This window comes from Trachemys scripta, chromosome 23, assembly GCF_013100865.1.
Source record: "Trachemys scripta elegans isolate TJP31775 chromosome 23, CAS_Tse_1.0, whole genome shotgun sequence".
Classification (NCBI taxonomy): domain Eukaryota; kingdom Metazoa; phylum Chordata; order Testudines; family Emydidae; genus Trachemys; species Trachemys scripta.
In genome coordinates, this window is record NC_048320.1 from 11,039,580 (window position 1) to 11,051,164 (window position 11,585).

Genomic DNA, 11,585 nt, shown 5'->3' on the forward strand with positions numbered 1-11,585 from the left:
ATGCCGGTGGGGGGCATTTCACAGCACTGCCAGCCTCTGCACTGGCCAGCCGGGCGCTGGGAGCTGTCTTGATAACAGGCAGCCAGGTAAACCATTGGCAGTGGCTTGATGGACGGGCGCCGGGCCGGGGGAAAGCAGGGCTCCTGCTGGCAGCCCCGCTGCTCGCCTGACCCTGGCTCAGATCCCGGGGCGCTGGGCCAATCCCTGTGGTGGGGACGGAACACAAGCCTCTAGGGCCCCACCCAGTGACAATCTTCCTGCGGGGCAGGGATCTGGGTCCCTATGAGGCAGGGGGAGGAATCAGTGTTCTGGTCAGACACACAGGGGAGGGGAGGGGAGGGGCCAGCGTCCCAGTGAGAGACACTGCAGGACGGGCCAGAGGAATAGGGGCGTGAATTCACATGAGGAGCAGGGTGGGGATGGAGCAGCTCCCTCCCGCTTTATTGAGCAATTTCCAGGGGCTCCAGGCAGCCGGGAGGGAAGGGCAAGAGTTGGCAGCCTGCCCCCCCGTACATATCTGCTCCTTACAACGTGAGCAGGTCCTGGTTAGCAGAGCCCCAGGGAAGTATCCTCTGTCCTGCCCGTCTGGGGGACCCCGGCTCCGTAGGGGGCTGCGTCGCTGTGGAGGGGTCACAGGGAGGTGCCCATCAGATTCACAGGGCGCCCGCTGTACCGTTTGGAAATGTCCGTTTCAATCTGAAAGACAGGGCACAGGCTCAGGCCCGGGGTGAGGTTACTGAGGGAGAGGGCAGCCCCCCCAAGGATGACTTGGGGGGGAGGGATAGCTCAGTGGTTGTGAGTTCAATCCTTGAGGGGGCCATTTAGGGAACGGGGGTAATAATCTGTCTGGGGATTGGGCCAGCTTTGAGCAGGGGGTTGGACTAGATACCTCCTGAGGGCCCTTCCAACCCTGAGATTCTATGATTCTATGACAGGGGGAGCAGGGACTCCACGGAGGGGGCGGAAATGCTCAAGACAACGAAGCCTGAGTTACGCAGGCCGGGGGCTGTCGTGCATGAAATCAAAGTCAGGGGCCTGCGGCTACATGGGAAAGGAAGGGGGGCACCATGCGGGCAGCCTCTGATTCGGGGGGCCCCGCATCACAGGGAGAGGGATGCCGTGGGGGTGAGATCTGACTCGGGGCCCTGCATCACAGGGGTGAGATCTGACCAGGGGCACCGTGGGCCCTTCCCCATTTCTTACTAGTTTCTGCAGCTCCTTGGTTTTCTGTACCAGCAGGTCGAGTTTGGGCTCGAGGGCCCCCTGCTCCTCCAGCGCCTCCTGCCTCTTCTGCGCCGTGAGCTCCTTCTTCAGCACCAGCAGCTCCGCCTGCTTCAGCTTCTGACGCAGGAGCTCGCTCACCCGGTCCACGTACCTGCCCCACGAGACCCAGGTGCGCCATCAACACCCACCAAGACCACCGTCCCCCCGCCCCCAGGGGCTGCCTCTGCAAAGGCCCAGAGCTAGCTCCGGCAATTCACTCTGTCACCCCGATCCTAGGGTCTCCTCCCTCGAGGACAAACCTCCCCACGCCCACAGGAAGGAAGGGGGTCCCCCCTACACAGCAGGCTGGGAGAGAGGGGCCCCCCCCCCACGCACCTTGGGGAGGCCAGGATCAGGAACAGGTGCTGCATCCGCAGGTTGGTCAGCCGGCCAATCAGCTCCCGGACAGCCGACACCATGGCGCCCACCTTGTGCGTGGTCTGGCCCTGCAGGATGGGCGGGGCCAGCTGGAACTGGCTCACTGACACCACGTCGGCCTCTTCGCTCATTTCCACGATGCGCTGGGACAGGAAGGTCTCCAGCTGGGGAGGGAAGGGGAGGCACAGGGTGGGGAGCAGGCGTGGACACCCCACCGTACGTGGAGCATGGCCCTTTAAAACCCCTTCTGCCCCTTGGAGAACACGGCGCTCCTGCAACCCAGGCAGGTGGGAAAGGGCCCCTTCCCTCCCGCGAGCCGGCTCAGCGCTCCCTAGAGAGGCAGAAATCCTTTGGACGCAGGTGCCACGCAGAGCTCCCAGGAAAGAGGGGCCCTTCACTGCCTGCTGGGTTTCTCTGGCGCCCAGCCAGGGACCAGGCTTTGGGGTGTCAGCTCCACTACTGTCATGAACCCCCGGAACCCCAACATCAGGCTTTTGAGCTGTGCTGGGCGGCTGCAGGCCGTCCTCACCAAGGGGAGCCCATGTGCGGCAGTGCCCGTGCTCAAAGGGAAGGGGGTAGTGCCCTACCCCCCTTGGGGGACGCACAGGCTGGCAGCCCTCCTGCTTCAGCTGCACTGGCATGAAGTCCACGAGGTGCCAGAGAGCACCACGGTGCCGGCTGCCTAGATTCCAGTCCGGATCAGGGGTATGAACGTGCCCTTCAAAGCTCCAGATGTTCACTCAAGTACCCAGCCAGCCGGAATAGCCTCTCGCTGTTTGTGAATCGGGGACTAGCGGTTAGAGCGGGTGGAGGCGGGGGGGCCAAATGATCAGGAGTTTGGATTGCTGGGCTCTGTTCCCAGCTCTGGGGGTCCAATCGTCAGAACAAGGAGGTCTGGAACGCAGGACTCCTGGGTTCTATTCCAGGCTTTGCACTGAGGCAGCATGTCTTAGGCTGTGCCGTGACTCAGTTTCCCCAGGTGTATAAGGGGGATAAGCAGCATACCCCATTCCCCCTTAATTCCTTAGTATGTGCTAAGCCCTGTCCCGGGATACCTCCATCAGCTCGTCGATGAACTGGTTCCGGGTCTCCGGGCTCTCCAGGAGGGTCAAAGCATCAGGCCCTCGGGCGACTCCATCTGGGACTGAACAGGAGAAGCACACAGGGTAGGGGGTGCTGGGAAGAGGAGCAGGGGGAGACCTCACTGAGCAGCCGCGGAGGGTCTGAGCGGGCTCCCCGCCGGGCACCAGATCGCCTCGAGTCACTGCCCCTCACCATAGAGCTCCACATGCTTTCCTGGGGCAGCCGCCCAGCAAGACCGGCCTGGTGCGTGGAGTGCTGGGCCCAGCCGCCCTGGCAAAGTCCCCAGGGGAGCAGCCGGCCTCCTTCCATACCTGGCATCCCTCTGCATTCAAAGCCAATGCGAACCCCCTGCCTGAGGTAGGAAGTGCCATCCCCCGGCGCCCTCTAGTGGCTGCCTGATGTTCATTCAGGTGCTAACTCCACTCAGGGGCCAGGTGTGCCCAGCTGGCCGTGCCAGGGGCCGGACTCCCTTCCCCCACCCCAGGAAGAGCTCTGCTGGCTCGACTCATTTGGGAACCTCAGCTCCCACCGCCCTGTCCCTTCCGAGCAAAATTCCCCCCACCAAGCCTTGCCAGCCACATCACCCCCCAGCTCCGCCAGGGAGTCAGCCCGCACCCCAGTGTGACAGCGTCTCTGAGGCCACTATCGGCTCAGGTTAGAGACTGGGAAGGAGAAGGCCACAGACAGGCACTGGAGGGTGGCAGAGGTTACGATCCCGGCTGCACGGTTCCCAAGGACATTTCCCGCCCTGTCTCCATACCAGCTACCCACTGTGCTCAACTGCCCGACACTGCCAGCCGCCCCGGGGCTGCGGAGAGGCAGAGGAGAAGGACCTTACCCTGGATGCCAGCCTCCAGCACTGTGATCTGCACCGGGTCACCGCCACTCTCGTCTCCCCAGTCTATCCCGTCAGTGCCGGCTCCCTGCAGTGAGTCAAAGGCAGCCTCCCGTAAGAACAGGCGCTCTGCCCCATAGCACCACCCCCAGGGTGGGAGCCCTGAGCGGCCCTCGCCTTGAGAGAGAAGCAGCCAAGAGCTAGCACTTTACATAGGCCCATTCCTGTTTTACAGATGGGGAAACTGAGGCATGGGGTGGGAACTCACTCAGCAGGGCCAGTGGCAGCGTGGGGAATGGAACCCAGATCTGAGCCCCAGTCCAGTGCTCTAGCCACTAGGCCACATTGCCTCCACAGTCTACGCCTTCCCCCAGGGTCCCAGCCAGACCGGATCCAGCCTGTATTGCGCAGCACGGCTGTGACCCCACAGGGTGAGTAGCTGCCTGGCCGGCGGATGCCCGGCAGGGGGAAGAGGGGTACAGCACACACCCACCTGTGGGTCAGGTTCCAGTGAGATCCCCCAGTCCACCTCCTCGGCCTGGGCTCCGGCTTCCCCGGAGATGCTGTAATCAACCCCCACGGGGGCAGGTGTGGACTCCACCCCTAAGTCCCCCCAGTCGATCTGCAATGAGAAGAGCAAGACGCCCCCCGAGAGAGGAGCTCTAACCGGCACCAGGCTGGGAGAGCCTGGAGCCGTCAACCCTTGTGCTCTCTCTAGCTGGCAGCTCCATGGCCCATGGAGACACCTCTCCTCTCCCCTTCGCACAAGCCAGGGGTGACCCTCAGAAGCTCGATTCAGGCGCTCTACGGGAGGCCGCAAATCACGCCAGAAGTCCCGGAGGAGCGGCCAGTTCTCGTGGTACCTCGGCATGACCAGGCGGCGCTGGAAAGCACAGGGAGGAGGGTGATCCTGTATGTTTACACTGCACTGAAGGACCCCAAGCGTTAGGGATTCCTTCTCCTAGCAAAGGAATGCAGCCACCTCTGGGGCAGAACCAGCGCCCAGCGCAGTCTATAGCACGGAGGGGTGGGAACATTCTGGCCAAGGACCCAGGAGCAAACCCCAGGACCTGAGAGCCCCAGGCAGAGCAGAGGGGACCTGGTTTTCTCAGGTCTCTGCCTGCCAGTGAACTCCTGGGACTCAACTTCTCTCCCTGGGGAAGATGCAGGGTTGAGTCGGCCTGGGAACTGAACCTCAGAATCCGGCTGTTTCAGGCGTGATGCTCCCAGCCCCACCAGCCAATGAGAATAAGCCAATCAGGAAAGACTGGGTTGAGTTTGGGTCAATTCATTGTGCCTACCCCACTGCCTCTGTCCCATGCAAGGCCCACGGGGCATTTAGACTTGGGCCCATCTGCTTAGCAACCCCCCTTTGGGCCATATTCTCTTTCATTCGATGGCAGCCCGGCCGGCACCTACCGCCTCCTCGTCCTGCTGCTCGGGCACCTCCTCCGCCCGTGGGCGCTCCACCATGGTGGGCTCCACCCCCCTCCTCCACTCGTAGACGGTCGAGTTCCCGCGCTCCTGCACGTGTCGCAGCATGGGCACCACCTGCTCCGTGGTGCTAGAACACACGACAGGGCCAGGGCAGCGTCAGGGCAGCCGGGCACTGGGAGCCCTTCTGCCTCCCCCCGGCTCTGCTCCTGCCAGCTGCACTGATGCACACAGTGCCACGGGGGTACGGGGGAGCAGGCTGTGGAGTCTGCATCAGCTGTGACCGGGGAATCTCCCTGACGGCGGCTGCCAGGAGCAGCAGCAAGGACCCAGTTCGACTCTCCGGCACGGAGATAACGACCCCTTCTCCCAGCAATGGCACCGGCTGGACGTGGGCGGCTCAGAGAGGGGGAACATAGAGCCCAGGGATGGCACTTTACCGCCACCTTTCTCCTTATCTAGATTTAAACCAGGCTTATTACAGTCTCAGACTCTCCCAGCCCAGGAGGGATGGGGGAACTCGGAGAGTCGTCGAGGAGGCAGCAAACCAGGCAGCGCGCTCCTGCTGAGAACGTCAGGGACTCAGCCCGGCACTGCCGGGGTATTTAAAGATGTGCCCAAACAGCCAGGAAAAGCCCAGGGCTTCCACAATCAGCTAATTCCACGGGCAGATCTCAGCTGGGAAACTGAGCAGCAAAGGTGGGTGTGAAACCAGGGCAGGGGTTAGATCTCCAGAAACCACTTATCCACAGGACGGGGGAGGGAGGAAAAAGACACCCTGGAGCAGAAGGAAACCCCAGAATCCTCTTCCCTCTCAGGGGCTCTGCACGTTTGTCCTGCCTGCCCCCTACCATGCCCGGATCTGGGGCTACCCCGCCCAGCACCGTTAACACCTCCATGCTGTCCCGGATTCGAGTACCGAAGCGGAGGATCAACTCCTGCTCGAACTGGGGGAGAGAGGGACCAGTCTCTGCGGGGCGTTCCCCAGGCAGGTGTCTGATTACCTCTCACACACGAACTGCACACAGGCCTGGTACGAATCGATGGCTTCCGAGAGCACCCGGGCCCCGGCCCCGATCTCGGTCAGCAGCGCCGGCAGGTCCTTCACCAAGGCCAGCAGCTCCCGGCGCACGTTATCGCCCTGCACAGCGAGATCGAGCAGGGGCGCGTTAGAGCAGGGACCCGGGTACTCAGGCCATCACCCTCCCCCCAGCCAAATCACGGGGCCAGCTTGGGCTGCCAGGCTGGGGGATGGAGCATCTGATCCCAGCAAAGAGCAATGGGTGGAGGAAGGAGCCCTAGCGAATGCTGGAACGCAAGCTGGCTTAAGGGCAGGAGACCACCAATGGAGCCAGAGGGAGCTGGGGTGGGGTTGCCGGGGGACAGCCTCAGCTGCTGGAGCGCAGAACAGGCAGGAGCGAGAGGACAAGAGGTAGGGGAACCGGAGCCCAGTGGAGCTGCAGGGGTGAGCAGTGGCAGCACGGGCAGTTCCACGGGCACAAACTGGCACTAGCAGCCTGGGGGCTAGGAGGCAGCTTAGGACTTGGAGGAAAGAGAGGCACTTTCCAATGCAGGTGTTCTCCTAGCCACAGCCGGCCCTCGTCTGCTCAGACAGCCTCCCAGGGGTGTGGGGAAGGCATGCCCACGGTCCTGGCGAGGTCCCGAGGTTTGGAAACGGGGAGGTTCCTGGGCCGAGCCATTGGTGACGGGCAGGTGAGGTAGAGCCAGGGGCAGGGCTGTTCAGGGCATTGGTAGGAATGGCTGTGCAGTGCTGAGAGCGTTCCAATACTGCGGGGGTGGGTCACAGCAGAGGGCACTGAAGGCCCAGCGAGCCAAGCGATGGGGAGAGGTGGCAGGAGCTAGGACCCTCTTGGAAAGGAGAGGCCCAGCCCCTCCCGGGCACAGGCGGGCACGCGGCGGGTGCTGTGTGAGGCTAAGGCAGCGTCCATGCTCTCTGAGCAGACCCAGCCCGTCCTGGGCACAGGGGAGCACACGGCGGGGGCTGGAGCACATGACTTATGAGCAGAGGCTGAGGGAACTGGGATTGTTTAGTCTGCAGAAGAGAGGAATGAGGGGGGATTTGATAACTGCTTCCAACTACTTGAAAGGGGGTTCCAAAGAGGATGGATCTAGACTGTTCTCAGTGGTACCAGATGACAGAACAAGGAGCAATGGTCTCAAGTTGCAGTAGGGGAGGTTTCGGTTGGATATTAGGAAACACTTTTTTACCAGGAGGGCGGTGAAGCACTGGAATGGGTTCCCTAGGGAGGTGGTGGAATCTCCTTCCTTAGCGGTTTTTAAGGTCAGGCTTGACAAAGCCCTGGCTGGGATGATTTAGTTGGGGATTGGTCCTGCTTTGAGCAGGGGGTTGGACTAGATGACCTCCTGAGGTCCCTTCCAGCCCTGAGATTCTCTGATTCTCTGAGCAGACCTGGCCCTCCCAGGCCCAGCGAGGGACTCACGGTGATGCCGTACTGCTTGCAGGAGCTGTAGAAGCGCTCCCGCATCTCGGCGGCCCCCAGCTGGCACTCCTCCTCCTTGCGGCTGTACTCCTGCTGCAACTGCTGGCACTTGCTGATCTGTTTCTTCAGGGACAGGATCTCGTAGCTGACGTTGCGCACGAGAAGGCTGGCGAGTTCCACTGCGAGGGAGGGGGTGAAGGGACAGACAGGAGAGGAGACATTTGGGGCACGGACCTTTCCTACCCGGAAAGCCAGGCCAAGCGCAGGAGGATTCCCTCTCCGAGCGCTGACCCATTCGCCCCAGCCCCACCACTCACTTTAAGGACGTGTAATTCTAGTACTGTGCAATGGGCCAGGACAGCAAAAGCTTCTATGTCAGAACGGGCACAGTGCTCACGCCACCACTGCCAGGTCTCCCCTGCACACACACATGCTGCCAACGTGTCTTAGTTCTGACACGGCTGAGATGGTCAGTGCCGCCGGTGCAGAATGGCTTCTGTGCCCCCCTCGGCTCTGGGTGAATGACTCGTTTATACAGGCTGCAAAAGGCGAAGGGAAGTGGGGCTGGGACGGGACGCAGGGACCTGGCTCAGCGTGTGAGAGCTGGGAGTACAGGTGAGCTCATGCCACGCAGACGCCGTCCCCAGCAAGTCACACCCGAGCTCTGGCAGGAAGAAAGCAGGCGGCTGCCCGTGGCCGAACGCCTACGCGTCCCAATGCGGTGAGGTGAGGCTGCCTTACCTAGGTAAGTGTTTTCCTTTTCATACAGGGACAGGATCTCCTGCCAGTCCTGGAACGGAGAGCAGAAAAAGGGAGAGGCTGAGAAGATGCCCAATGAAGCCAGAGAAGCACAAAGCGTCGGCCCGTGCAGCGTGACAGCCAAAGAACAAGCAGGGGCAGGGCACGCGGCCACACTTGGCGGCGAAGTGGGAGTTCGGTGCTTGGGAATGGTGCAGTCACCGGGGCCCCGCTAACATGGAGCACTGAACTGGCATCCACCCATCCGGCTGGCTTAGTGGACACAGCACCAGACTGAGACTTCAGAGACCTGGGTTCTATTCCTGGCTCTGCCACAGGCCTGCTGAGTGACCTGGGGCAAATCACTTCCCCGTTCTGTGCCTCGGTTTCCCCAGCTGCACAATGGAGCTGATGATACCGATGGAAAGCACTAGATAAGAGATAGGGATTATTATTATCACTCGTTTCACATAGGGGCCACCGTACAGGCCCCAGAGAGCAACAGCTTCTAATTGCTGTAGACTCAGGCTGGATTCGAACCAGCATCCTAGAGACGCTGGCTCCATTCATCCCGCTAACAGCCCAGCCTGACTTGCTTGAAAGTGGAACCAACTTGGCAAATTCTTGGACAAGTCCGACCGCCCGGGCCTGCCTCCACGGGCTGCTCACCTTCATCCGCTGGGAAGAGTAGCGACCAAAGATGTTTTTAGTGGAGGCCTCGGTCCCTTTAAGAATGTCCACAATCCTCAGGCAGTGAAAATAGTGAATATCTGGAATGAGACAGAGAGCTGGGACGGCAGACAGGATGCGATACCCAGTCACCCGGGGCTGATAAGGGGGGAAGGACGAGGTTCCCAGGTTTGCCGTTCAAAGCTCCAGCCCTTCGCACTATACACTGGCGCAGCAACAGGGCAAGGGGGCACGTGTCACTGGGCTTCTGTCTCCTTTCTAAACAGGAATGTTTGAAATACCCAAAGTCCTTGGGGCTGGATTCCTCTGGCACCTGCAATGGGCCTAGTGCTTGCGAGAGATGACTGGGGGCAAGGAGGGGGACACACAAGCCCCTCAGCCCTGGGATGGACACGCTCACAACCCTCGATCGCAGCAGCGAACTGCCAGTGGGGCCACAGGATGCCAAGCGACTGACCAGGCCCCACGCACGTAAACAGCCTTCATGGCAAATCCCCTGCATTAATGGGACCCGCCACCCCCACTTCAGACGCTGGCACCCAAGCCTGCATCAGGGAGATCCTCCTCTTCTCCCCAGCCCCACTCACAGGATCCCGAGAGCAGCTGCTTGATCTCCTCGCTCTCTGGCATGTCCTGAATGGCCGCGTTGATCTTCTCGCGGATAGTCAGCACGTGGCTCTGCCATTTCAGGTTGCAGTGTCTCCTGTCCACCAGCCAATCTGCAGCAGGGACACACGGAGGTTAAACACCTCGGTGTCCACCAGCAGGAGCGAGGGGCAGCCGGGAGACGGCAGAGGGAGGGCACTGCTGGGGGGGGGTTCCAATCATTGGCTCAGGGACGGGAGTCCCTCACCTCTACGCAGCTGCTGTAAACGCGGTCAAAATGGGTAGCGATGAGACGCCATCGTTACCCTCTGGCGGCTGTCCAGTAGGCCTTCTGAGCTGGAGGGTCTCCGGGGGGGCTGCACCACAAGCTTCCCCCCCACACACACATACTCCTTGCTGGCTGTCTCAGCAGAGAGAGACGAAGAATGAACTAATTTCTCTCTTACTTCTCCGAGCAGGGAGGAGGCGTGTCAGTGTGCTAGGGGATCCGCACCCAGCCCGTTCGGGGGATCAAGGGAGGACTCCAATCGCAAGCCAGCACCCCACCCATACGCTGACCCCACTAATCTATACGAGGCCTGCGCTGACAGGGGCAACTCTGCTCCACTTCCTCCGGGGTTTCATCCCAATGGGAGAAATGACGACAAACTCTTCTCATTCCCGAGTCCTGCTGAAATCGGAAGGACGCGAGCTTCACGGTGGAAGGAAACTCGTGCGTATGCTGACGGCCCATTCTCTGGCCCACCTAACCCCTCACCCCCTCCAGCATGTGCCCCCTCCCACAACGTCCTCCCTCTCCAGCTGGAAGGTGGGGACAGGAGCTAATATCCTACCTAGCAGCTTGCTTGTCTGGATGTCAATCGGCAAATTCTGATAGTCCTGGTGAAGAGAGACAGACATTGCCATAAATAGGGAGAATCTGCGGGATGAACAAAGCCTGATAATACAGGGAACAAAGCCAGTGCGTGGCCTGTAATTCTCCCCATCCACCACACCTTCCCACCCACATCCCTAGCATCTGCCATCTCCCAAGCCCACGCAGCCCATCTCTGACACTCCCCTGCTACCCCAGCTCCTAGCGAACGATGCTCCCCAGCCCTTGGGTTCCATGTCCTAACAGAAGGCAAAGGTCTAGTCTCTTGCGGTGCTGATCCAAACTCGGATGCTCTACTTTCCTGGACAGACAGAGGACATCCGGGGACAACGGGTTAGGTTATGCTCAGCCAGGGTATGAAAAAGCATTGTCACGACTGCACCGAACGTTCGCAACTGTTTTTGTTTGGAGACCAAAAGTCAGCGGGAGGATAAGTGAAGAGATTTCCACCGGAACTCTGAAAACAGTCGACTAATACAGCGAGTGCAGGAGATGGAACTCGGACAGTGGTCGGGCCTAGACGGGGGAACTCCCCACCACAAGAGATCTGAAGGACTAGGGGTCTCACGGGGCTTAGAACTAAATGCAAAGATTTAGCTCTCCTACAACAGCTCTATACCCGTGCACACACAGAGTCAGTGTAACCCGCTTGATTAACAGAATTTAATGTGTTTAGGTTTGATTCTTCCAGGAGAAACCAGAGAGGTTATTTCCCAATTGTTTCTTTGAAGGACTTGGGCCTAAGTGCCTCCTAGGTATCTAGGCATCTAACTCCCTTAGGTGCTGAAATATCCCAGGGGATCTGGGCCATGTGAGCACCTAGGCATACAGATCAGAGCAGCGGTTCTCAACCTTTCCCACTGTGGGGCCCTTCACTCCTCCATCAATCTCTTCCACAGTGGAAGCCGCTGAGACTCCCCTCCAATTTATCATGGGAAGGGGAGCAGCTCCCTGACACCTGTTCACAACCCCCAGCTTGAGAACTCAGGCCTCAGAGAAATGTATATGGTGCAAATCCAAGACAACCAGCATCCCCTGAGGGGGGGGGGAATCCTCGGGGGGGGGCAGGGAGGACCCTCTCCGGGGGGGTGGGGTGCTAGTGCCTAGCGGGGGGAGGACAGTCTCCAGGGTGAGGGGCTGCCCTGGTGGGGGGAGAAAGGACACTCTCTGGGGGGGCACCCTGGTGGGGGGAGGACAACACCCTCTGGGGGAGCTGCTCTGG

At 60.5% G+C, this 11,585-nt stretch overlaps 1 protein-coding gene across 1 annotated transcript in view; it reads right to left on the minus strand.

The window, feature by feature from the left end:
- Positions 1-396: 396 nt before the first annotated feature.
- Positions 397-11,585, minus strand: part of CDK5RAP3 (CDK5 regulatory subunit associated protein 3) — an 11,846-nt gene continuing 657 nt past the window's right edge. Inside the window, exons 2-14 of the mRNA XM_034755916.1 lie at positions 10,323-10,368; positions 9,471-9,602; positions 8,863-8,963; positions 8,197-8,245; positions 7,456-7,634; positions 5,998-6,134; positions 4,979-5,123; positions 4,053-4,181; positions 3,563-3,647; positions 2,697-2,785; positions 1,600-1,805; positions 1,204-1,375; positions 397-696 (exon numbers count right to left, since the gene is read on the minus strand). Coding sequence (XP_034611807.1) covers positions 631-696; positions 1,204-1,375; positions 1,600-1,805; positions 2,697-2,785; positions 3,563-3,647; positions 4,053-4,181; positions 4,979-5,123; positions 5,998-6,134; positions 7,456-7,634; positions 8,197-8,245; positions 8,863-8,963; positions 9,471-9,602; positions 10,323-10,368 — 1,536 coding nt within the window. The 3' untranslated portion in view covers positions 397-630. The remainder of the gene's footprint in view (positions 697-1,203; positions 1,376-1,599; positions 1,806-2,696; positions 2,786-3,562; positions 3,648-4,052; positions 4,182-4,978; positions 5,124-5,997; positions 6,135-7,455; positions 7,635-8,196; positions 8,246-8,862; positions 8,964-9,470; positions 9,603-10,322; positions 10,369-11,585) is intronic.